This window comes from Excalfactoria chinensis, chromosome Z (assembly GCF_039878825.1).
Source record: "Excalfactoria chinensis isolate bCotChi1 chromosome Z, bCotChi1.hap2, whole genome shotgun sequence".
Lineage (NCBI taxonomy): Eukaryota > Metazoa > Chordata > Aves > Galliformes > Phasianidae > Excalfactoria > Excalfactoria chinensis.
The window spans coordinates 52,013,991-52,040,315 of record NC_092857.1 but is presented as its reverse complement, the minus strand read 5'-3'; the positions used below and the strand labels follow the sequence as shown (position 1 = coordinate 52,040,315).

Sequence of the window (26,325 nt, the reverse complement as noted above, 5' to 3'; positions counted from 1 at the left end):
AGAATGACATTATTATTGGTGTGGTTTGAAGATTGCTGCAGATATATTTCTCTGTTCCGTGCACTGACTGTCCCTCAGGTAATCCATTGTGCACACAGACAAGTCAGAACAGCAGCCTACTATTCTGGCAGCGTTTGAAAGTTCAGTCAGTTTAAGCAGTTAGGGAAGATTTACATAGGAGCTGGGCTTTCAGAAGCATACCAAACCCATTATGAGCTTTTGATACTAAGCTCTTGTATTTTGTCCCAGTTTTTAAAAGGAAAGGAAAAGTAACCAAGTCTCGTCAATGTTAGAATAATCTGACCTGGCTCAGAGCTGTGTGCGACTGGTCAGACATACACTCTGTTCCTCTCTTAGGTTTCTCCTTCTTCCTCCAGTCTCTGGAACCGTCAACAAGAAGCAGATTCCAAGTTTCACTTCAAACTATCTGTCCCTTACCAATTTCCCGTCATTTTGGAGCCAGCACTATAGTGATCATGCTTCCACAGTGCCGTGATTTTCTTAATTCTGCAAGACGAATACAGATACTCGTCAGCACGAGAAAATGAAAGTGTAAGTAAAGAACAACCAAGGAAAGGAAAAAAAGAACAAACCCAAGATGACAGTCCTCTCATGAGGTATTTTTCTGGCCCTCTGGCTCCTTGTTTGAATTCTTGCTGTTCTGTCCAAGAAGTTGACAGAAGCAATAGCTCTTCCAGAATTGTCTATTACTGGGATTATCTGGTATACGGTAATATTGGCAGCTATCAGCCTCGGACTGTATGAGGATCACAGCTCCACAAAATGGCTTGGGTTGGAAGGGACCTTAAAATCATTCAGTTCCAGCCCTTTGCCATGGGTAGGTCTTCCATCCACCAGTTCCAGCTGCCTAGGGCCCCATCCAGCCTGACCCTGACCACTTCCAGAGATGGGGGCATCAACAGCTTCTCCGGGCAGCCTGTCCCAGTGTCTTACCACCCTCGATGTAAAGAACTTCCTCCTAACATATAACCTGAATCTCCTCTCTTTTATTTTACAAGGATTATATGCATCTGTTTTTTCTGCATTTATTGCTGTGAGTCATGAAAAGAAATGAATGGGTGCTCCAGCACATTGTTCAAACTATAACATTCTAGTTCCTATTGGCAGTAATTGCTTGCCTGTATATAAATATCATATGTAGCTTATTCTAACGTGTGAATACCTCAGCCCCAGAAGGTGTCCCAAATAGAATACCAAATGTTGTGGCTTAACCCAGCAGGCAGCAGAACACAGTGTGGTTTTTTGCTCACTGCCCCACCTCCCAGTAGGATGGGGGGGAGAATCAGGAAGAAGAGCTCAAAGATTGAGAAGAAAGGGAAAAGAAAAATAATAATAGCAATGATGGATACATACATATATTTACAAAACAAGTGATGCACAAAGCAATTGCTGACCATCCACCCACAGCCCAGATAGACCCAAGCAGTGGTATCCCCCTGGCAAATTACCCTCAATTTTATAGTTTTTTTTCACGATACCACGTGTTATGGAATATCTCATTGGACAGTTTAGGGGAGCTGTTCCGGTTCTGTTCCCACTGGCAAATCCAAGCTGCAAGCTGCTTTCAGCTCCGATTTCCCCTTAGCTGTGATCAGGCTGTTTGATGCAACCCTGTGAGGGCTGACTGCATTGTGCCTTGTGTACTTGTCCTTATGTGGTGTTCTGCTGCAGCACTGCTTCCTCATCTCTACTGAAACTCTTACCTAAAGGGTAAGACAAACCACAAAAAGAAAAGAACTGATTGTATGCTCAGCAGTTTGTTTTGCAGCTGGCGTCTTCCTACCACTGCTGCCTGCAGAAGAATGCTTGAGGGGAAAAAAAAAAAGTGTATTTTGCACAAATGCTCAAAATTCAGGAGCAAAGTGGTATCCACAGTGCTATTGCCCGGTCAGTGTGCTCTGTGCTCTTGGACTCTGGGCTGTAAACACCAAAAATCTCATTTTCCCCAGATCTTTCCTCAAACGTCTAACCACTTCTCAAACACTAAAGAAAAACACCAGCAGGAGTGGTAATTGTCACCCATAAATTTCCACCCTTGATATGCAGTAAGTCCTGAGCTGTCTGATCCCAGCAGAGGTGACTCCAGAGAAGCTGACCCAATTGAGATAACAAGCTCTGGAAATACTTCTAACATCTGAGACCAGGAGTTAAAACAGCAGTTAAAACACTTCTGCAGAGTATCTTTTACCAAATATTTAATTACTACCATGAAAAAGCTCCATGATATGAGCTAGAATTATGGAATATCTGCCAAACCCCAGAGGACGTTACTGCTGATAGCTATGGTGTGAATCTGCACATGCAGGTAATCACACTTCATGGGACATGCAGGGACATGGACTGATTTTATGGGTGCAGCATGGGAGTGAGTTTTATTTATTATATCCTATCTTTATTTTCCCTTTCATTCAGTGAGTAGAGGCCTCACCTCTGTGACAAATTAATGCTGTCTCATGTAATTTCTCTCACAGCAATTGAGAGCTGATTGATTAACTTTTTCAGACGTAGCACCAGGAGCACAGGCTGAGAACTGGTCACGGGTGTGCAGATGCTGCTTCATCTACACACCGTTTTCTTGGACAGCATACACCACTGACTATTCAGGGTCTAAGTGGATAAGCAGTGTTACATGCTTTTCTTTTTCAAGTATGATTTTTTTTTCTTTTTCCTTTTCATGGCTTTAGACTATCAAAAGGCTGACAGCCAAATACCTGGTGAGAAATGAAGTTGCCTTAAATTTTACTTCTAAGATAACCCTAAAGCCACAGCGCTCTGCAGTGGCAAGAAAGCAAAGTCATGGGAGAATGAAAAAGCACAGTGTTGTTATTTTTGTTTAGATTCATGTGTTTCTGTTCTTCTTTTCCTTTGAACAAGAAACCTCCTCCCACATGCCAGCATGGTCCTCACTTTCTCATGTGAAGGGACATGGTTCAGTGAGAACCATTGGTGACAGGTGGACGGTTGGACTGGATGACCTTGTAAGTCTTTTCCAACCTCAGTGATTCTGTGATTCTATGATTCTTGCAACTGTATCCTTCAGTTCATCAGTAGGCACTGATATGCCACTCAGTTTATTCACCTCTGCACCAAACCTCCACCCTCACCCCAGTGATACAGGGGTCCACAGTGAGCAGAGCCCAGCAGTTCTCCATATCAGAGTAGAGCTCCAGCTGCTCCAAGGGATGTACAGATGCCAGAGCTGAGCCATGGACAATGCTGAATGTGCTCCGGGAGAGCAGATCTACAAGGGAAAACAGCTACACAACAGCATCTAGGAGAGAGAGGCGAGAAACAGGAAAGAAGCGGCCTTGCAGGCACCAAGATCAGTGCAGGACAGCAGTAGGAGCTTGAGGCACAGAGCAGTGACTGAGGGGTGGGCCCTGCAGTACAGCGCTGTGTTGGAGCAGTGCTGGAGCTGCAGCCTGTGGGAAGCCCATGAAGGATCAGTTGGTAAGGATGGCATCCTGTGGGAGGAACCCATGTGGAGCAGGGACAGAGAGTGGAGGGACATGGTGGAGTGACAGAAGGGAAATGTTCTGGACTGACAGCAGCTTGTGTTCCACATTCCCCTGTGCTGCTTAGGGGGAAGAAGCAGGAGAGGGCAGATAAGGGGGAAGTGTTTTTAGTTTGCTTGTTGTTCTCACTGCTCTGGTATGTTATCAGAAACACTCAACATGTCACACTAAACACCCCATGCTGAGTCTGTTTTGCCCATAGCAGTAACTGGTGAGCTATCTCCCTGTTTTTATCCCAACCCATAAGCCATTCTCACTGTATTTTCTCCTCCTCATCAGTTCAGGAGGATCAATGAGAAGTCAATGCAGTGGAGCTGAGCCACCTGCTGGTATGACACCAGCCCAGCTGCAAGGCCTGCAGTGTGTACACGAGGTACTGGGTTGTCCATCTCATGATCTGAGCTGTTAGTAGCAGCAGAAATATGCAGGTTCGTTTCTGGCCTTCTCTCCTCTTCCTCTGGGGGTGCTGTTCATGCGAGCCACAAGAACTATTATTTCCCCTGACTGGGCAAGGTCCTTGGTCTTTCTTCTTATGGTTTGGCATATCTTCCATCATATTACTAACAGTGCCTGTCAGAATGCAGCTTTCATTCCTATAGTCTTTTTTTTTTTAAGTCAACATCTGTGCTAAAAGTGTCTGAAGGTTGCATGTGAAGCAGGAGTTTAGAAATGAAATGTTCTCTGTTCTCACCGGTATCCTAAATACTCTTACTGACACAAATTAGCAGTGCGAAAGCAACTTGCAAAGGGAGGTGGCTACTGATGAGACACGTTGTGCCCTACCCTGGCTTACTTACTGAAGTCTTTGTAAAAGCAGATTCTTTCTTTCAAATTAATGAAGCTTTTTAACATGAGGGAGATGATCCTTTTTACTTCTCTCAGATCTTTTTTCCCTTATTTTGTGGTAATTGCTTGAAGGAATGGAGAACTCTCTTGTTACCCCGCTGACCCTGAGGCAGCCTTATCTTCCTGGGTACAGAACACTGGAAAGTGACAAGGCAATTAGTACATGAAAAGGATATTAGCTAATTTAAAAATAAATAAACTGTTTTCTCCTTTTTAAAGTGTTCTTGTGCTCCTCCCTAGAAGGCTCTGAAGTAGCCATTCAGTAAGTGCTAAGAGTGAGCTGAGGACATGTTCTGGGATGCCTATCACTTGATGTAATGCTGCAAAAGCATTAGGCTGCCCTGCTCCTGTCCTTCAGAGGATTTAAACTCTTGACCAAATATCAGAACACTGCAAATGCTACTTTAAGAGCCTTCTGTGAGATATTCAGGGGTAGTTTTCCTGTTTTCTTGTGTTCATATTTCAAGCATTACTCAAATTCATTAGCTCCTTCTGCATATTCCTGGTAACTCGTGAATCTGGCTATGGTGCCATTAGGATTGGGAGGATTAAGACCAACCTCAAGAACAAACATGCAGATAAAGTCTTAGGAAACAGCCTTCATAAAGCCAGAACCTTAAGTAATAGACACTGAAAGAAATGTAGAGAACGTATACAACTAATATGGCCAAAAAGTCACAAAGTAAGGCAATGAAATCCTGGACCATGCAAATATATTCTTAGTGGAGAACAGTTACGTCTTGTGGTAGTGTGTATGCTAGGGACAGCGTGGGCTGCTGTATGAAGGTCAAAGCAGCTGGATTTTGCTATATGCATGTGGGCATGCACGTGCATTTTAAATACACTACTTAAAATTGTTTTAGTAAGCAGTCCTTTTGCTATAGCTTTGAAGTTCTAGGTTTTACTTTTACTTCTGTCACTTTTTTCTCATGCTCTGGTTCAGAGGAGGCTCTTGGCCAAACTGTGGCATGGCTATTAAATACCCATTTCAGGACTGTGCTGGCAGCTTTTGTCAGTCTCCAATGAGAACAGCATCATCTGTGCAACCACTGGTAGATATAGGGCAGATCTAATCAATAAAAGGCAAACAGGGACTTTGTTCTTTAGCATCAACATGATCCCGATGCTGTCCAGCTCCAGCAAATGGGTGTGGAAATAGACTTCAGGGTATTTTTAAAGAGATGTTGAACTGCATGGCACCTGTTGCACCATCCTACAATAATATAATATTATATAATAATATAATCATATTGAGAAAAAGTTTTATTTAATACGAACTTTGTAACCTGCCAGAAATTTCCCAGCTCTGTTCATCATGCAGCCCTGTATCCTGGCCTGCTCCAACCCCTCTGCTACAAGATCTTGATAGGGCCAGCTGGAAACCAAAATGTCTGCTGTAGCTTGGAAAAGGAGTATCTGGCTTGATACTACTTAAACAGTCAAAATGAAAAGCCTGGTTGCACTGGGCTCTGGTTTTGTGGTTGTTGCCAATAGCTCCTTCTTGAAAAGAGCACCATGGGGAAAGTAACCTGAGTACAGTGCTTGGACATCTATCCAAGCCCATCCCATTACCCACTCTTTATTCACCCACCTCCAGTATCGGCTCCCTCCTCTTCTCCATCAGTCCAACCTGGTAGTGCTGTTGGCTGTAATGTAGCTGTCAGTTCCCTAATTGCACCTTCTGAAATATTTTTCTGCTTTATGAATGCGAGTAGAAATATTGCACAATGTCATAATGTTCCTATAGCCAAGCTTTCTCACTGCTGCTTAACGCATATACCATAGACAGGAGATTATTGTTACCTCTCCAGGTTCAATTGTGACAGCTGGTGAGTGCCAAAATGTATGTTAGTATTAACCGCCTGGGAGGTACACTCATCTCCTAGGATTATGATTCTTTGCAAGTTTTATTGCTGCCATAAGTTTTATCGCTACTCTCCTAAGGAGAGCAGTTTCAGAGTAGCCATCTCCCTGGTGCTGGCACACTGAATGAAATCTGAGGAACTTCAAAGTCAATCTCAAGTTAACACTCATCTCCCCGCTAGGTACAATGTTCCAAGAACTGGCTGTGATAACAGCCTACTTCACACATTCTGTGAGGGAATGTGCTGAGTGATTGACAGCTGGTGGAAAAGATAAGGAAGGCTGGAAGGCTGCTCACGCCATCAGTCCATCAACAGGAAAGAGATGTTCAGGTGGGCCTCTCACCCAGAAGTACACAACGTTTTTTCTCATATTTATGTGGAAGTCCTTGTTTTAAAGCTTGCACCCACTGCCCCTTGTCCTGTCACTGGATGTCACTAAGAGCCTCACTCCATCCTCATGACACCCACCCTTTACACACTTATAAGCATTAATGAGATCACCTCTCAGCGTCCTCTATTCCAAACTGAAGACAACCAACACCCTCAGCCTCTCCTCATAAGGGAGATGCTCCACTCCCTTAATCAGTACTTTATTGCAGAACATCCTTTCCACAATCCTTGCAAAGTTATTTGGTGTACACACTAAGTAGGTGAAACAAAACTACTAATAAAATAATGGATTAATCCATTTAACAACAGGATGGTCAAGAGATGTGGGAAAAAAAAAGAACAGCCTTACCAACTGCTTATTACCCATATCAAGAAGTTACTTCCCTGAGAATTTTCACCACAAATTTGCCATCTGAAGTTGTTTTTCTAACATAAATGTAGCTCATAAAAAAAGAAAAAGGCAGGCCATCAACTGAAAGAAAACATTTATTGAGTCAAAGTCAATAATTTCCTCTTAATATCAACAAGCCAACACTGAACTGACTTTTTTCAAGAGTGAATGTGATGTACAAAAGAAAACATGTCTGTTATAAAAATATGTCAATTTCTTCTTTTTTTCTGGTGAGCTGAAAACATTTTGACAAGTGCAAGATCATTTTGGCAATGAAATTTAAGCTGCTGTTAATAACGTCAAGGTTCAAGTCACTTCCTAATCATTGCGTATTTAAGACTCATGGATTACACGGCACTGGAAATGCTGATCCCTAAAAAAAAATCACTGCACTGCCACGTGTTTATGCACCCAGAGGACTGAATGTCTTGATCTTCTGTCATCATGAATCAGTACCTTCATCAGTGAAGACTAAACAGCCTAATTGGAGCTATTCAACCAGATAACCAACATCTACCACAAAAATACTACCGAGGGGAAGCAAACCACCTCCACCCTGTATTTGGTGTGGTGTTTGTGAACTGAAAGAAGAGTAGGTAGGCTCATAACTTTTTAAATCAGTCTAACAGTTGTTGCGATGTGAAATCGGGGGAAGCATGGAAAAAGAGTAAAGAATCACTCATGACAGCAGTCTATACTTATGAGCACATGTGTGTTTATGCACAAAAATGGATCTGACTAGGCTCAGTAATGCCTTCTTGGAATAATTCTTTTTTCACATAAAAAAATAACTCAAGCAGGACTAACATCACTGACTTTTTCCAAACCATCAGCAAGGAAGAAAAGAGACCATTTACAGAGATAATCAGAAAACAGTGCAATTAAAATACAAGTTTCACAACGTGTGAAAGAAACATGCTTTGGAACCTGAGCAAAAGGCTTTTTACCGACTTAGTAAAAAGTCACCCTGTATGTTGTTTTCACTGGCATCTGTTCTGCCAGATTAGTATGTTGCTCTTAGCAACTTCCATGGCCCCTAAATATTTAGTACACAGAAACTGCCAACTACTTAGAGAGGTCTACAAAACTTTTTAGCTAATATTGCAGGCAGTCTGACATGCTGCTACTGGCAATGACCACACAGCCTAAAATTAAGAAAAATTATTAAAAGAAATTGAAGCAGTCAAACATGATGCTTTTTAAATAGACTGAAGTGCTTCCACAACACTTAGATACGGTACTACACTGGCTTACCAAACATTTACAACAAATGCCTTATGAATGCAAGCTTTCTCTTTATTATTTCAAGACCCGTTGGATTAAAACAAAGACGTAACTCTGAAGCAGCTAAGTCACAAGTCCTTTTTCAGAAACAGGCATGACTTGTGTCACAGCATAATTCTTCACCAGCAACAGTATCATCAGTCTGCGACACACTGTTTTTTTTTCTGGCACCAAACGGGGCACCATACAAAGCAACCTCACAAAGCAAGCGGTCATCTACTCTGCTGATTTTGTAGGAAATAATCATTTGTGCTTTCAGGTCCCTGACCTTTCAGAAATTGATAAGAACAATGACTGATTAAGAACATTACTGGAAACTCAATCACTTCTAAGTTATGTGAGTGGAGAAAAAGCAACATAATGCTGTGCGTTAGTATTTGTGAGGGGTAAGGGAAGCTAAGGCTTCTTCTTTTGATTTGCCTTAAAACAAATAAAAACCTAAAAGCAACCCTGAAAATCTCTAAGTCCATGGTAGTGGTAGAGGCCAATGTGTGTATGCCACTGAAAGGCACGGTTGGACCAATCTGAAAAATGGCATCATCAGAGCAGAACAGCAACTTTTCACTGGAGTGATCACAAAGGGTGAACAATAAGCCATTACTTCTCTCTTGTCATGAACACAGAAAGCAGTCACCAAGGCAAAAGAGAGGACACAGGAAAGAAGACGTAGGAACTCACATAAACCTGGAACACAGAAAACATGTTAAACTTAAACTTTGAACCTTTTGAGTGACCACTCTACCATAATGTTTGTATTCAGTGATATGACACCACACATACTATGGTTAATTAAATTAATGAACCACTGTAAAAATGTTACCATACTCTAGTTCTTCTTCGATGTGTTACACAACTAACTTTACTTGCAAAGGTCTGTAGACTTAAGGATGCAGTCAGGACAGCCTCTTGTTCATTATATGAAAAAAAAACATGATTACACAATACTGCTTTTTTAAAACCAGAAATGCATTCTAAAGTTATACATCATATGGCACACAGCTATTTATGGGGAGCTAACTATGCCATGTGGAAGAATGTTCCTCCTTGCTACTCTAATAATGCCAAGAAAGTACTTACTGGAAATATATCCCCAAAGTTATCCAGCTTTTGTATCTACAAGTTGCATCTGAACATTTGCAGACAAGCCACCTCCATAGCCTCCCTTGGATTGCATTTGGTTCTGAATTGAGCTCACCTGAAGGACAAAGGGTAAATGAAGCAAAGAGAACAAGAAGAACGTTAGAAGTGAATTGTGGTATTTTCTTGCATCCAGTTTTCTTTTTGGGCTGGTTTTCAAGTGCTCTGTTATACCATTAAAGCTGCATTACTTTTGTGTGAGGACATACGCAGTGCAGGCTTTCTGGAATTTTCGGTTCTGCAGACAGCTCAGCAGGAGAGATAAAATAACTAGTTCTGATATAAAAGATTTTCCTTGCTCCCAAGGAAAACTGGATAATTCAGATTTTCACTGAACCACTTGATTACTCAAGAAAATTTATCAAATCTTGTACTGGTATCCAGCTCCACTCCAGCTGACAAGCTGTAATTTAGTTTGTTATATGAGAAACATTATTTGCCAAGTATGATAAACCAGTGAAGTTAGCAGCACTACATTAAAAGTAGAATAGACAACTTATAAAACTTCTGGATATTACCTACAGTTTATGTGTAACTTCAGATAATAATAATGAAAATTGCTTTTAAAACCAAGCAAGAGCTCATGGTGTATGGAAAGTTTCTTACTTATTCGTTTATGTAAAAAGCATGTCCCACTTCACTTAAAATTAATCCTGTAACTGGCAAACTATTTAAATCGTACTGAACCTACCAGTTAGTCTGGAAACAGCTTATTTAAAGGTATGGCTTTCATTACGATTATCAACATAAGAAGAAGAATCCATAGTTCTTTCCTGCTTTGAAGAAGGCAGACTTATCTCTCAACTGCAGGAAGACAACTTGAACCTTACAGTCCCTTTTCTGTGTGTACACCAGAGCATACACAACAAATACACAATAAGTACAAGGTAACATATGCATTTAAGGCTACAGCCTCTGAAAATGAAGTTGCATCAAGGAACCCATGCCTGCTGGGTGCGACTTGCAATTATTTCACACAAAGCTCCTTCGCAGAGACCTCAGAACAACACAGAAAGACTCAGATTTGTCCAGTGCAGTTTTAATATAGCTAAGCAGCATGCATGATATTTTCCCCATTCACAAAAGCAAAAGTATATTCTTTTCCATAGCAAAGCAAAACAAATGTATGCATGCAAAATTAATCAGCACAATTCTTTGCTGCATGCTGTTTCTCAAATCAGTGTGAAAAAAGTGCCTAAAATGCATCTTTGTATTCAAAAGTTATTATGTATTGCAATAATGGCAAAAGAAAAAAAAAGACAGACAAACCAAGAACCTTTTTTTTTTTTTTTTTTTTTTTTAAATACACTGAAGCAACACAATATTTTTAACCTTGGTGCTTTGCTCACAGGGTTGAAGCAGCTGCAGCAAAGCAATGTTATACTAAATTTCCTGCAGGAAACTATAGAGGAATCAACACAAACTCTGTCTGAAGTGTACATTATACTCTAATCTTTAGAAGAAGGATTCAGAAATCTCTCTGGTACTTGAATCATAAATACAGACATTTTAAGGAGTGCATTAGGAACTACCAATCTAAAATATGGAGGCTGTTGCATATAGAGAGTCTCCAGCAACCTTAAACTTGATTTAGTGGTTACTTTGTGTGTTAAAACTTATATGAGAGAAATGTAATGTTAAAAACTGTCAAAAAAAGCCAGGTCTAGCAATCCACATTACAAGGTGGTATTCCTGAATCACTCTCCTTTTGAGGCACCCTGAGCTACAAGAACATGCACAGTGAAATGCTTTTTCCCCCCTAAAAGGATGCCACTTAGATGACATAAAGCAATAGTAGTTTTTTTGTTTTTTTTTTTCCCCTCTTCTTTCTTCCCTCTTTCATGTAATTAGGTAGGTTAAGGGTTCAAAGGTTTTGCAAGGAGAACAGGATCACACCAATCAAATATCATAAAATCTGCTGTGCTGCTTTTCTACCTCATTATATTCTTTCTTCCTTTTTTCCCCCATGTGCCTACTTTCAGAATCAGGAAATAGCACAGATGGTCCTTGAGAAAAAAGGCAAGGAAAAATTACAAGAAGGAAGGAATAAACTGAGGAACACAATGACAAAAAATAAAGTAGGAGACTTCACTGTGCAATATGAAGATAAAAAAAAACACAACAGCAGTAGGAGAGTGACAGACATGAGAAAGTAAGAGTGTAAAAAATTTAAGAAAGATAAAGATTTTTTTTTCTTAAAATTTAAAAAAAATGGATCACTGGCTTCGTTATTTAAATTCACAATGTATTTAGCAAATCACATTAAATAGAGTATTTATTTATAATTAACTTAATTGAATTTTATCAAGTTGAAGCTATGTTTGTCCGTTTACCTTACTGATAATTCAGTACAAATAATCAATCAGTATTTACTGATCGATGCACGGCTGAACATGAGCCAACAGTGTGCCCGGGTGGCCAAGAAGGCCAACAGCATCCTGGATTGTATCAAGAATGGTGTGGTGAGCAGGACTAAGGAAGTCATCCTGCCCCTGTACTCGGCACTGGTGAGGCCTCACCTCGAGTACTGTGTTCAGTTTTGGGCACCTCAGCACAAGAAAGATATGGAGGTACTGGAGCAGGTCCAGAGAAGGGCAACGAGGCTCGTGAAGGGCTTGGAGAATCAGCCCTACGAGGAGAGGCTAAGGAAGCTGGGGCTGTTTAGTCTGAGGAAGAGGAGGCTGAGGGGAGACCTTATTGTCTTCTTCCAGTACCTGAAAAGTTCTTACAGTGAGAGTGGGGCAGGTCTCTTCTCACTAGTGACAAGTGACAGGACGAGGGGAAATGGCCTCAAGCTGCGCCAGGGCAAGTTCAGGTTGGATATTAGGAAGAACTTCTTTACAGAAAGGGTAGTTAGGTACTGGAATGGGCTCCCCAGGGAGGTGGTTGAATCGCCATCCCTGGATGTGTTTAAGAGCCGTTTGGATGTGGTACTCAGGGATATGATTTAGCAGAGGTTTTTTTAGAGATGGGGTACTGGTTAGGCTGCGGTTGGACTTGATGATCTTCAAGGTCTTTTCCAACCTGGGTAATTCTATGATTCTATGATTCCATAATCTAGAATGAAAGTGACTAAGGCTTGGAATTAAACGCTAGTAGGTTATCCTACAGTTTTACACAGAGCCTCTCTCACACAATTCAGTAGAGAATTATTCTTCATTGTTTTAGCCACTTACAGTGTTCCTGTACCCTGTCTAAGATGAAATATCTTCATCCACAGATGCTTACCGAATTCATTCCACTGAATAGGTCTCCTGATCCAACGTGAGCTGTGTGAACAAAGTTTGTAGGCTCCCCAATCATGTTTCGGTCTATGCGTCGTCGTCTTTTCTGGAAGGAAGGTAAAGAAACCGTCTAGCTGAGATCCATTTAAAAGGCAGAACCAGTATGTGTCATAAACGTAAACTATCCATAGGGTATTTCATACACCGTAAGACATTTTTGTAAAACCAAAAAGCAGTCTGAATTCCCAGGTTAATCTAAACATTGGTAATATGGTCCATTGTTTTCACTTAGGGGACCTTTAGAAGACCATTCGACCAGCACTGATCTCATTCCTAAGCACTCAGGTTAACAAAGTATTTGTAAATGACCATAATATATTCCACTGTTTATTAGGCAATATTTGCAATGTTTCATACAGCAACTTCTGCCCATCCATATGTCCATCATTTAATCTTGATGTGATGAATCAAATTTGATGTTTAGTTATTCAAGATGAGAATTATGGATCAAAGAGCATTAGCAACATATACTTATGGAATTTACAGAACTTCTGAGCAGCATGCCATGGGAACCTGTATCACTGATTCTATAATACACTTCAGACTAACATCTTGATTGGTATCAGCCACTATATCCCTACTGAACCTCATACACTGAGGTAACTTAACCTCCTCATGTGGAACGTGAGCTGAAGGGGGGCAGTGAGGCAGTGAGCCAGATTGTACCCTAGAGATATGCCAATTTCTGTTCTGAGAGGTTTATGGCAAAAACTGCTAACCTCTGCCTCCCTCTTCTCAGAGTCGTGTCTTCCACTTTTATTAATATGGCAATATGCAAATTAAAAATCAGAAGCAGTAAGGACTTTCTCTAATTAAAGCTGTGAGGGCTGTCTGTCTCCAGCCAAATACTGCATCTAGAGAAACAAAACAGAATACTTTGTCCTCATTTCTTAGGCCACAGTCAGAGACCTGAAGCAGAGCAAACCATAGTATACAGTTGCGACTTGCCTATATAGAGTATTTTAAAAAATATAATAGCCACAAAGCACAACACACAAATTTCAACTTGAGGTATGTTAAAATACAGTATAATAGCTAACAAATTACTTGAGCTCAATTAAAAGCTTCCCAATGCCCTAAAATCCACTAGGTTTCATTTTAGAGGGAACGTCCGCTCCTAATCTGTATGAAGATCATAAGACCACACAGACTCAAGCCAGAAAAGTATGTGCCTTATCAATGGGCTAACTGCTTTTGAAATGCTTCTACAGATTAAATCTTAATCCATCAGGTCCACAACTATGAGAATACACCACAGGGTTAAGCCAGCAAGCACAAAACACTTTTAATCCTTATTAAAACAAGTCTTAGAAGATTTCACTGTATCTCACTCCATAGCATTAATGGCCAAGAAGGGGTTGCAGGGGAAAGAAACACTTGACACATTCCAAGAGAAACAAAAAAAACTGATCTATGCCAAATATGATGACGAATTCTTTACTTCCAATGTATTGACAAAACTGACAAAATAAAATCAGCTACAGTTTCATGTAGTTTAAGGGCTATACATCATACAACTAGATATTACATCACATATTGTATATCAAGGCATTTTTTTTTCTGTAACTTTTAATATTTACCTGTATGTTAAAAAAATATAGTGCCAAGTAAATTAATTTGAAAGAAAATGGCTTACTGAGCTGACCTACACAGTACAAGGGCTGCTCCAAAACTAACACTTCCTATTTTATTATGGTGCTCCATGATACCGGAGGCAGATGTTGATGGTATGGCAGTAGAGATTGAATCTTCCTGCCAATATTCTGTTACGCTTTGTTGCCATGTGACAGACTGCAGCTGAAGGGCAGTCTGACAAAACAGCGTCTGATGGAGGTGCAGATGAAGCAAAGATGTGTCACTGACTTCCTCCATGTGGAAAAAATGGCACTCGCTGACATTCAGTGGTGCATGCTGAACATCAATGGAGACCAAAGAGTGGATGTGAGCACAGCCAGGGGTGGCTGGTGTGTTTTAGCAGTGGTGAGACGGTGTCACTTCTGCTGGTGCAGACTGCTAAGAGAGCAACATGCAGGCTCTTAGTCATCACTGGCAAAAGTGCAGAGCTGATGGTGGTGACGACACTGAAAGAAAGTGTTTTGCAGCTGAGAATTTTTTAGTATTATCACTATTAAGCAGTGTTATTGTGTTCTTTATATCTGTCATAGTTTCCATGGAAATAAACAGGAAGCATTACTTTTGGAATGACCTACGTATAATTTTATGTAACAAGACTACAGCCAGATCTAAATTAACACAAAGCAATTTGTACACAAAACAGCAAGTGATGCACCTCCATTTTTCTGACACAGCTCTTTGTTTCATTCTAATCATTAGCCAAAGAACAACTTCGGTTCAAATTCATAATAATTTCTGCTTACTGCACAAGACCATCTCTATTGTTCTTCACGACAACCTGTTATTCTCGATTCTCTGTTAAGAAGTGACATTGTAGTACAAAGCCTGCACCTCACAGTCTCCTCTTCTGAATACACTGAGAAATGTCCATTGATTTTAACTACAAAACAGCCTTGATATGTAACTGGGCAAAAGTAAAAAGAAAAAACAAACAAAAGCATCAACAGCGAAACCCATCTTGCTTTGGTGACTCATTTTATGCAAAGTAAAAATATCAGCTTCCTGAGATTCATTCTCCAGTGCTTTATCAGCCTCTCCTGTGAATTTTGAAAAATTAATTCCTTAAAAGAAATGGAGGTTGTGGAAATCAAGGTGTTCATAACATCACACATTAAAGCAGATGTCAGTAACGTTATTATCATGTCTCAGTGACTGTAATGGCATCCTCTAGTACAGTAAGAAGCAAGTGAGCCTCCACTACAATTTTTTGTGAGCTTGGCTTTTAAGCAATAGGAGGGTAATTTGAACATATTGAATTATAATAAATCTAACCACATTTAAATGTGTGCCACATTAGCAGATTTAGAAATAATGCATCTTTCCATACTAACATAATCAAAATTTCCAACTCTACTAAAATAAAGTGAACTAAACTAAAATAAATCCCAGTACAGCCTCCACTACTGCCATTTTCACGATACATGTGACAAACACAGCCCTCTATCTGCCTAGTGCATCGTTTTTCTTGACTAAGATTTAGTCTGCACATAAATCCAATACCAAATAGAGGGGCTACCAGGACAGTGACAAGGCAGGGGGTCAGGGCTATCATGCTTGGCCTTCTGTCACAAATAGCTCTCAAATGGTAATACCTTTTTTTTGTTTGTTTTTGTTTTGGGAACTTGTTACCATTCACAAAAGTGTTAATTTTAGCTAAACCAGTGCAAAAAGCAAGCTCTTTGAATCTGCTTATTTGCTTTCTGGATTCTTCCACACCAATCTAGATATGCATTTCAAATATTCATCCTAAGGACAAAGTGATTTACTAAAGTTTTCAATGATATAAATATTTTGAAGTAGCTGTTTGCTAGCTTTGTAACGCAGAACTCTGCTAAAAGCTAAAAACTGAGATATAAAACTAAGAAAAGGATTTAACCAAAGACAAGCTAGTCAATCATTTAAAAATGGGGAGTTTGGACTGATAGAAAAGAAAGTGAAAGAGACACCATCCTTCATTTTCTGTTCCTTGTTTGACTTTTCTTGCACTGTACATCTGCTTTGAAGAGAACACCAACAGCAAAAGCAATGGGGTCCCCATGCAGTGTCACTCAGCAGATCCTACACATACACATTCACTAGATGAGAAACTAGGTAATCTCTCAGAATAGTAAGTACTGGATCACTGTGAAGAGGTGTTTTTCTGTTCTCCCACATACATGCTGTTCAGCTGCCAAATAAAGTCTGATTTGTGCAGGACAGCTGCATCCACCAGCACAAACAACACAGCACAACCTGACAAAACTAATAGGGTCACGCCTAAGAGCGGTATGGTGGCACTGCTTCTCAAAATAGGCTGTGGTCTGAGTGATGTGCCTGAGTTTCCAATATTGCTAAAATTGGCTATAAAGGTCTTTAAAGTATTTTTCATCAAACCCTACATAAAAAGGACTGCAGATGCAAGGGTGTCCTTTGCATTTATTTATTTATTGCACTATTCTTTAGGGTGCATTTCTCCATATTTTCTTAATCCATTATGAGGAAAACTAGAGATCAGTGTTTAAAAAAAAACAACAAACAAAAAAATAACAAAACCACATACACACATAAAACTAGACAGAAAGAAAGCATTCAAAGCAGCAATGCTGATACGATCTCAGTTCTAGCAGTTGCATATACAGGAAAGTAGTACCGTGAAACTAACAGATGTGTTGTCTTTATACAGCCAGCACATTATTTTTGAAAAACTGAAGAACACGCAGCTCCAAACATCTCCCTCAATTCCACAGCACTTTCCTTCCTTCTTTCAGCTTTTCAAACCCACAACCATACACAGCTAATTCCAATACTCCGTCAACCTGTTACTAGTATACTTAGGCTGATGAAATTAAAGAGGCACCATCACGGTAACATTACAATTCCAGTTAGGCAACAGTGTATATTAAAGGTTTTAACATTTAACACTTTTTTATCAACTATAAATTGTCTCTGGCAATACTGAAATGCAGGACACTCTTTAGAAGGTAAAGATGAAAGGATGAAGAAATAAAGCTTTCAGTGCTTCAAAAGAACTCTGTGATACAGGAGAAATACACAGAAGGATAACTAAGACAGAAAACAAAATAAATAAAATGCTAGCTACTCCCTCCAAATCACAGTATTTCAGTGACAGATTTATTTTGAAGCATTAATAATCAGAATCGAAGGCCAGTGTAAGGATGTTCAGACCAGCACAATTGTCTTCATTAACTGTAAGCACCAAAGCTGTTACTATTACCACCAGATTTTTCTCAGTCACTTTCATTGGCATTTTCTAGCAGATTGCTTCCATCTTGATTGCTTCCATATCTTACAAACTACATTTTTGATAGAATAGAAACAAGAGGAAATCAGGATGGGTTTTCATGCAAGTTATTTATAAATAGAGATGAGCAGTAGGCCTCCAGCACACACAGCTTTCCTGCAGTTTTCCAAAAAGCCAGGATGCTGTCTGACTCCTCTAGCTATGAAACTGAGATAAAGGGTTGAAAAGAGAGAGATTTTGAAATATCTTAAGTCATTGTAATCAGAACCTAAAAAATTCATATCAAGAGCACACTGCATCTAGGCAACATCATCTGGCATCTAACTGGCTCAAGAGACAAAAATCTAACAGCATTTTGAGTAAGTGAATGAAATAGCAGTTCTGTTTATATTTTGAATGACAGAAGTGTGGGGCAAATTAAAACAGCAGAGTAGGTCAAATCTTCCAGCTTGATTTTATGTACAACTTTACGAATCAATCTATTCTGTAAACAAGTACCTCAAGCTGGATTGCGTTTTGTTATGTCAAACAGCACCTTGGTCTTTTTGTTTGTCTGTTTGCTTGTTTTAAAGCAAATTCAGCATATCATCACCTTTAATCTTTTGAGGTGCCTGCTCTCTAATCCAGTTACACAATATTCCCTTAGATTGTGATGGTGTTAGTCATCAGATGACAATACCAGCAACTGTAGTCTACATTTTCTAAACAAACAGGAAAAGTTGCCATATTAGTTCAAATGACTCTGGTAGACAATAGGTCATTAAAGAAATGTGTTTAGCTTACACATTAAGGGGAACTGGTTCCATTCCAGAAGCTTAAACCAACTCTCAGTCACACAGAAGATATCTATCCATTCCATAGCTAGCGATTATTTTCCTTTTCAGAATACCCACCAGCACAATTTTAAGATGATATATGTTTCCCAGAATCTGGCCACCGCATTTTACCACCAACTTCAAATGTCTCTTTAATGCAATCAATAAAAAGCTACAGTCATCGAATATTCTATTTCTAACATAGGAATCATTATTTTTCTACAACATCTTCATATAGACTATGCTGTCTAATTGCAAAGTAGCAGGTTGTTCATCAACTTGATGAACAACAGGGCATAATGTAAGGAACAAGTCTGTGATTAAGGTTTGGGGTTATCTCAATAAAGATCAGATCTTAGCATTTAAAATACCTGCTTTGCATGCAGCTGTCAAGCACTGTAACTCGCTCTATGTCAGCTTTTGCTTGGAATGTCTGCTTATTAGCAATCCACAGCTGGAAACAAATTTTAACATAGCAGCTTTTGGAATGAATCCAGAACTTTGTGTGCATAGGGCACACAAAGAAAGACTAAAAAAGAGTGCATTTGTTCAGCCTTCCAAAGTGGCACCTGCCCGTGGCTTTATTGGTATTCTACTACTTAAAAGACAGTAAGGGAAGAGAGGTTTGGAGATACACAATGATACATTCAACAACCTTAAGCTGCAGTGTTGTATAGGCGAAATATGGGCTTATCGAGCTGTTACATGGCAGGCCCTTCCCCATTTCTGGAAGAATCAGTGACATGTACAATGTAGTAGGGGTACACAAAAGGCATAGTTTATATAAGTGTGTGTTTGCTTCAATAAATCGCCATTTTACTGCTCATCACCTTGGTGTCACTTCGGTAATTGGCCTAGCTGCGAACTTAGGGAGTTAGGGTCATAAAGTCATTAACGATCGTAAAGCCTTCACTGCAGCATACCAAATCCTGACTAAATTAGAAATGCGAATGTCCGCTTTTAGAGATCTCCAGAACCCAAGTGATCATGGTCCTGAGAAATCTGTTCTGGTTGACCCTGCTTTGAGTGGAGGCTTGCACTAGGCAGCATCCAGAGGTCTCTTCCCACCAAGTTTATTCTTCAAGTCTTTAAGTTCAGATGGGGATGAAGAGAAAAAATACAGAACAGTACCATGGGCTAGAACTGACTTTGCTGAAACACAGATATGGTATTCTTCCCAGAGATAAAAATCAGAACGTTAAAAAAGAGAGGTAGATTAAACAAATAATATAAAGATTCATCACAATACAAGCTTTCTGTGTATATCTAATAGCCTCTTAAAAAAAACAAATCCTAGAGATACATAGATAACATAACACAGATAATAGCATACTGAGATGTGTACCATGTTAAGCTCTTTTTTCTTGCTGACCTTTTCCAAAAAGAACACAGGAAATAACTAAAAGGTGATGTGGCCTGATGAGAGCTACAGTTCTCCAGATGAAGAGGATTTGCTACATAAAGCCCCTCCTGTTCAGCCAAGTGAGTATTGCCTTCATCAACAAACACAAATTCAAGTGTTCTTAAATATTCTGCATACTGAAATTCTTTTGTCAGGAAGTTAAATTTCACACTTGCAAGTCCACCAAGATTTAAAACTAGAGCTAGATGGCTAATTTAAGCAGCCTTCTTATGTCCCCTATGATGCATTACACAAATTACACGTAAGTTTTCAATACTCTTATGTACATTCCACTCTGATTCTCAAAATCAGAATTACATATATGTCCCAAACTCCACTACAGGAAAGCATAAGAGCTAAGACAAACTAATATAAACAGATAACAGTCACATTCACAGTGCAAAACCAAACAACCTTCTAATACTAACTGGAACAGATAGTTAGAACACCTGCATTTCTGAAGATAACAACTCTAAACACGCTGCAGTTTATGCTACCAAGCAGCACTTGTATACTGCACATTCTGATCTACCTTTGACTATTTACAACAAAATAGGCTACATGATATTCTCAGAATGCTTCTGCACATGACTCCTGGTAATTCCATTACGAGAAGTTGGATTTTCTGGTGTTACAGCACTGACATTTTTTAGTAATAGGACTTACGGGTACTGAGGGAGCTGGTGGAAGTCATTGCTAGGCTGCTTTCCATCATCTTAGGTAAGTCATGGGGAACAGGAGAGATGCCTGAGGACTGGAGGAAAGCAAATGTCACCTCAGTCTTCAAAAAGGGCAAGAAGGAAGACCCTGGTGACTATAGATCGGTCAGCCTCACCTCCATCCCTGGAAAGGTGGAACAGCTTACCCTTGGCTCTGTCACTAGGCATATCAAGGATAAGAGAGTCATCAGAGGCAGTCAGCACAGCTTCACAAAGGAAGTCATGCTTGACCAACCTAATAGCCTTTTATGAAGAAACAACTAAGTGGACAGATGATGGTAAAGCAGCGGATGTGGTCTATCTTGATTTTAGCAAAGCATCTGACACCATATGCCACAGCAGCCTTGCAGCTAAACCGAGGAAGTGTGGTCTAGATGACTAGGTAGTGAGGTGGACTGTGAACTGGCCAGATGGAAGAAGACAGAGAGTTGTGGTCAATGGGATCGAGAGTAGTTGGAGGCCTGTGTCTAGTGGAGTCCGTCAGGGATTGATACTGGAACAGGTGCTATTCAATATATTCATCAGTGACTCAGATGAGGGAACACAGAACACAGTTAGCAAGTTTGCTGACTACACAAAACTGGAAGGAGTGGTTGACATGCCAGAAGGTTGTGTTGCCATCCAGAGAGATCTAGATAGGCTGGAGAGTTGAGTGGGGAGAAATGTAATGAAACACAACAAGGGCAAGTGTACTTGCCCAGGTACCTGTAGAGGTTGGGAACTGGTTTGTTGGAGAGCAGCATATTGAAAGGGACCTTGGGGTCCTGGTGGACAGTAGGATGACACACCCTTCTGTGAGCACAAGAGCTTGCAGAAGAAACTGAGCAGATTAGGTGGGTGACCAGCATGGCTGAGCAAGGACCTGCAGCTTTAACTGAGGGAAAAGAGAGAAATGTACATGAAGTAGAAGCAGGTTTGTGTAGAGTGGGAAGAATACAGGGATGTTGTCTGCAACTGTAGAGATTATGTCAGGAAAGCCAAGGCACAGACAGAGCTGAACATGGCAAGGGATGTGAAAAGTAACAAGAAGTGGTTCTGTAGGTACATAGGCAGGAGGAGATAGGCCAAGAAGAGTGTTTCCCCTCTGATAAATGAGGATGAAGAACTGGCTTCATCAGACATGGAAAAAGCTGAAGTGCTCAGTAAGTGCTTTACCTCAGTCTTCACCAGTGGTCAGGCTCTCTTTGCCTGCCAGCACACCAAACCTCTAATTTTGGTGAAAGGATTAGATTCTGTCTTACTGTAACAGTGGAAAAAGTCCAAGACCTCCTTGTGAAACTGAATGCATGTATGTCCAGATGATATGCATCCCAGGGTTCTGAGATACACATGGTTGCCAAGCCGTTCCCCATCATATCTGAAACATCATGGCTCTCTGATGAAATTCACAGTGACTGGAAAAAGGGAAACATTACTTGCATTTTTAAGAAAGGGACAAAGGAAGACCCAAGGAACTACAGGCCGATGAGCGCACCTTTGTGCCTGGGAAAGATCATGGAGCAGATACTCCTTGTTATCATAATAAGGCACATGTAAGACAAGGAGGTGATTCAAGACAGCCAGCATGGCTTCACCAAGGGCAGATCTTGCCTGACCAATCTGGTGGTCTTCTAGGAAGTGATGGCAACAGTGAACAGGGGAAGGATGATGGATGTCATCTACTTGGATTTTTGCAAAGTCTTTGACATGGTCCTTCACCGTCCTTCTCTCTAAATTGCAGACATATGGAATTGAAAGATGGGCTGTTCAAGGGATTAAAAACTAGTTGGCTGGTTGCAGCCAAAGGGCTGTGATCACTAATTCAATGTCTGGGTGGAGGCTAGCCACAAGTGGTGTAGGACCCAAGGCTCAGCCTTGGGACCGGTGCTCTTTAACATCTATATCAATTACAAGAGGATGGAATAGAGTGTAGCCTCAGCAAGTTTGCAAATGACACCAAGTTGAGCTGTGCATGTGACACATTGGAGGGAAGGGAAGCCATCCACAGGGGCCTGGACAGGCAGGAGAAGTGAGCCAGTAAATACCTAATGAGGTTCAACAAGGCCAAGTGCAAGGTGCTGCACTTGGGCCAGGGCAATCCCAGGTATTTATACAGACTGGGGGAAGACTTCCACAAGAGAAGCCCTGTGGAGAAGGACTTGGAGGTCTTGACAGATGAGAAGCTGGACATGAGCCAGCAGTGTGCACTTACAGCCCAGAAAACCAACTGTATCCTGGGATACATTAAGAAAAGGGTTGCCAGCAGGGAGAGGGAGGTGATTGTCTCTCACTACTCAGCTCTTGTGAGGCCCCATCTGGAATACTGAGTCCAGGTCTAGGACCCCAGCACAAAACAGAGCTCTTGTAACTGGTCCAGAGGAAGGCCACTAAGATGATCAGAGGGGAGGAGTGCCCGGCAATTCTTACATTGGTATTTCCTTGCTATGCCATTTTTCACTTGTGTGAACTCATTACATCTTCATGCTATCAATGACATTCTGACTCATTACCTCATCAGCATGGAAGTACCATCACACAGCCCCTAGAACACCTACTTCATCTTCACAGTTAGGGTAGGCATTCACAAATGGAGAATCACAAATTTCTTCAGTCACCATCTTACTTTTTGGTCATATGATGACTTCTACAAAGCTCCCAAGTTTGACTATCAGTATTGGAAACATGTTCATCTTGTTTGTGTTATATAAACCACCTGAAAAAGCACATCCCACAACACATTAGAACATAGCCTGTTCTCAGTTGTTCTTATAAAAGGCAAAGCAAAAAGGAGTTGCAACTTACACAAAGCAGAAATAGCCTCGCACATTCTATCCATACAATGAAAAATAGTTGCATGTTTGAAAGGTGATCCCACTAATGCATGTGAAAATGATGGTATTAAACACAGAATAAAGGCAATAAGAAAAGCACCCAAGGCAATTCAGCATCAAATGGCCCAGTAGGTATTTTAGGACTGCTCAGATGCTAAACCCACACACAAAACAAATAGTTTGCAAGAGTACTCTGCCTGTAATCCTTAAGAAGTATTTAAATCCACAGCTGCACTCAGATTTGAAAAAGTATTCTGTTCACCTTTCAACATTCAAAACAGAACCTGAAACTGAACTGTAACATGAAAATCAGCACCCCAAGGTGCCTTCTCACTCAAAGAGTGCCAAAATTCCAAGGAAAATGAAAGGGTAGTTGTTCAGTTGTTTGGGGATGTAATAGCAGTAACAATAGAATGGTGTGCCATTGCAGATCTGTGTGCCTGAAAGGGGGAGAATGAAGAAAAAAGCCTTTATGAGGGAGTATTTCCAGTGTTTCCACCCACATCACACAAATGAAGTCCTTTCAATGAGTGCTCTTTCCCTAGCAAAGCAAAGGAGTCCTTGCTGCCTTGTCCAACCTCAAATCAAAAGGAAAATACTAAGCATGTACAGACACTTTTCTGTAGTCCAGATGAAGCATGCCACAATTCCACAGCTCTTGGAGTGTAAAAAATCATTAAGTACTTATGGGAAACTACTGATCACACCCCAAACCTCTGAATGACCACCTGAGGCAAGCAATGAGTCAGCTGTGGGAGCACAAGTGAAGGTGATTCAGCTGTGCTATCGGAAGGGGTGGAGCTTGGCCAAAAAAGATAAACACACAACTTCCCATTATTTGGAGAAACGATTAAAAAAAATTCAACAGTGACTGTTGATAGGAAAATACCTATTGCTCCACAGTTACAGAAGAAAAGTAAGCTAAAATACACTACAGCACTCTTTTATAGCCATATTCAGATATCCTTTACTAACACACAGGTCTCCAGTGTTGAGTCCTAGGCATGGGATTTGCACTAAATACATTTTCTTCCCAGATTTCCTAAGTGGTTTCTATGCCTCATCTCCATTTCATTATCTGCACAAGAATACTTCCCATTTCACTGCACTTCCCTGAGATTATGGGAAGATACACAGATCTATGGCTGCAGGCATTAGAGTAGCCTTACCTTACCTTACTAGCCTTACCTATACCTTACTTCTCAGGAGCCTTCTCTCCTGGCTCTTTTCTATTTGAGTGATTTTTATGTCTGTTCTGGTCCCCTAAAGACACCTGTAAACTTTATCATTGGACAGGCATCCAGATAGGAAATTCACCCAAGAGATACTGGTAATTCTTACTGCAAAGAACAAATGATTGACAAATTACCTTTGTAAATGATCCCAAAGGCTGCATAAACTATAAGATGATGGAACAGTATTAAGGAATTGTCCCAGTTACAGATTCTGGAAATTCCCTCACATTCCTTAGTCCTAAATCATTTGTAAAAGACATGTTAAAATCCTTGCAGAAAAAAGGGAGCATATGTAGCTTTCCAGAAATTTAAAATGTTTATCTTTGTAAAAACAGTATATATTGTTGGTGTATGTACGATGCTTTTATGCAAAACCAGAAATTATGGTTTCAAAAATTACTCTAGCTCTATGACATAATTTTAGACAATTTTAAACAACCATTCTTATGTTCTAACGTGCCAATTTAACATATCGCATGGAAAATCCAAGTAGTTTTTAAAGTACTTGAAGTAAACACCTAAATGGTTATCCCATCTGCAATAATGAAAAAAAGTCAAAAAGTGAAGAGACATGCATTACTTTCAAAGCTCTCAACATTCCTTCTTTGGAATCATTGAAGAAAAAAATTGAATAATCCAAGCTTTTCTGCCTTTCCCAATTCTGCTTCTCAGGCTTCATCTTCAGACCACTATCCTGTATTCTGAGACTGTACAGTTACAGGACATGCTTACTTGTAATCTCTTAAGCAAACGTGCATAGGCACAAAATAAAACTTGGGTATGGCTAGGGAACAATTACAGCACAGAACTGTACCACATTTAGTGCATCCTGCAGCATTTCTAGTCTTGCACACTGCAAACATAAATGTGCCAGCTGAGTTAGGTTATAAAAACAGTATCTGCCCTTGCAATGCCTGCAGGGCCAAAATAGCTAAGAGCCTAAGATGAATTCTATTCCTTCTTGGGCATGACCAAATTATTTACTAAATTCCAATGAGCTGAAGCAAAGGGATTACTTGCAGAAACCTTAAACATGCCAGTGTGAGAAAAGTACTCAGATTGATTCAGCACTCTGACTGAGTTTCTTTCTGAGTTTTCTGGCAGCTGAAAGTTTTACCTATTTTCAGAAGTGTTTCTTTGTAAAATTTGATCACATGTATATTTTATTAAGCAACAAGCCACTGTACAGTAAAAACAGGCTTTCGAGTTGTATTTCAGACTATGCTTGAAGGAGAAGCTTTTGTGTTATATTAAAAAAACTGCAAGGACACCAAAATCAAACCAAACCACCCTCATTCCATTTATCATTTTTCTTTCATTTTAACTGAGGAATAATGTGAACTGATGTATTTTGAAACGTAAAATCATGTAAGTTATTATGTAACTGAAGGCAATAATTTAAACACTTTTCCTATCATCCTAAAATAAGATAGTTCAGATCAAGCTATGGCCTTCATTTTGAATTGACTAAGCAGAAATAAGTATTTACAGTGGCGTTAATTCAGAGTAAGATAAAAAACCAACAACATAATGTCATTTTGGTAAAATGAAACCTCATGCAAATAGCATACCATTTTGCTGTCTTCAGAAAATAATAAAGATGTCCTCACATTTGTATTTGTACAATATTATGGCAAATGCTGCAAAGCAGTTCTTTCATATAAGCATTACACACTTCAGATACTATTTTAAATAAGCTCTTTAGATATGGAAAGTTGTCTGAAATGAACATCAA

At 40.1% G+C, this 26,325-nt stretch overlaps 1 protein-coding gene across 2 annotated transcripts in view; it reads right to left on the bottom strand.

Annotated features, from left to right (window-relative positions):
- Positions 1-7,107: 7,107 nt before the first annotated feature.
- CDC42SE2 (CDC42 small effector 2) overlaps positions 7,108-26,325 on the bottom strand; it is a 69,232-nt gene continuing 50,014 nt past the window's right edge. For both annotated transcript variants that reach the window (XM_072360222.1, XM_072360223.1), the window contains exons 5-7: positions 12,678-12,779; positions 9,390-9,507; positions 7,108-8,996 (exon numbers count right to left, since the gene is read on the bottom strand). In XM_072360222.1, the coding sequence (XP_072216323.1) occupies positions 9,409-9,507; positions 12,678-12,779 (201 nt within the window). In that variant the 3' untranslated portion in view covers positions 7,108-8,996; positions 9,390-9,408. The remainder of the gene's footprint in view (positions 8,997-9,389; positions 9,508-12,677; positions 12,780-26,325) is intronic.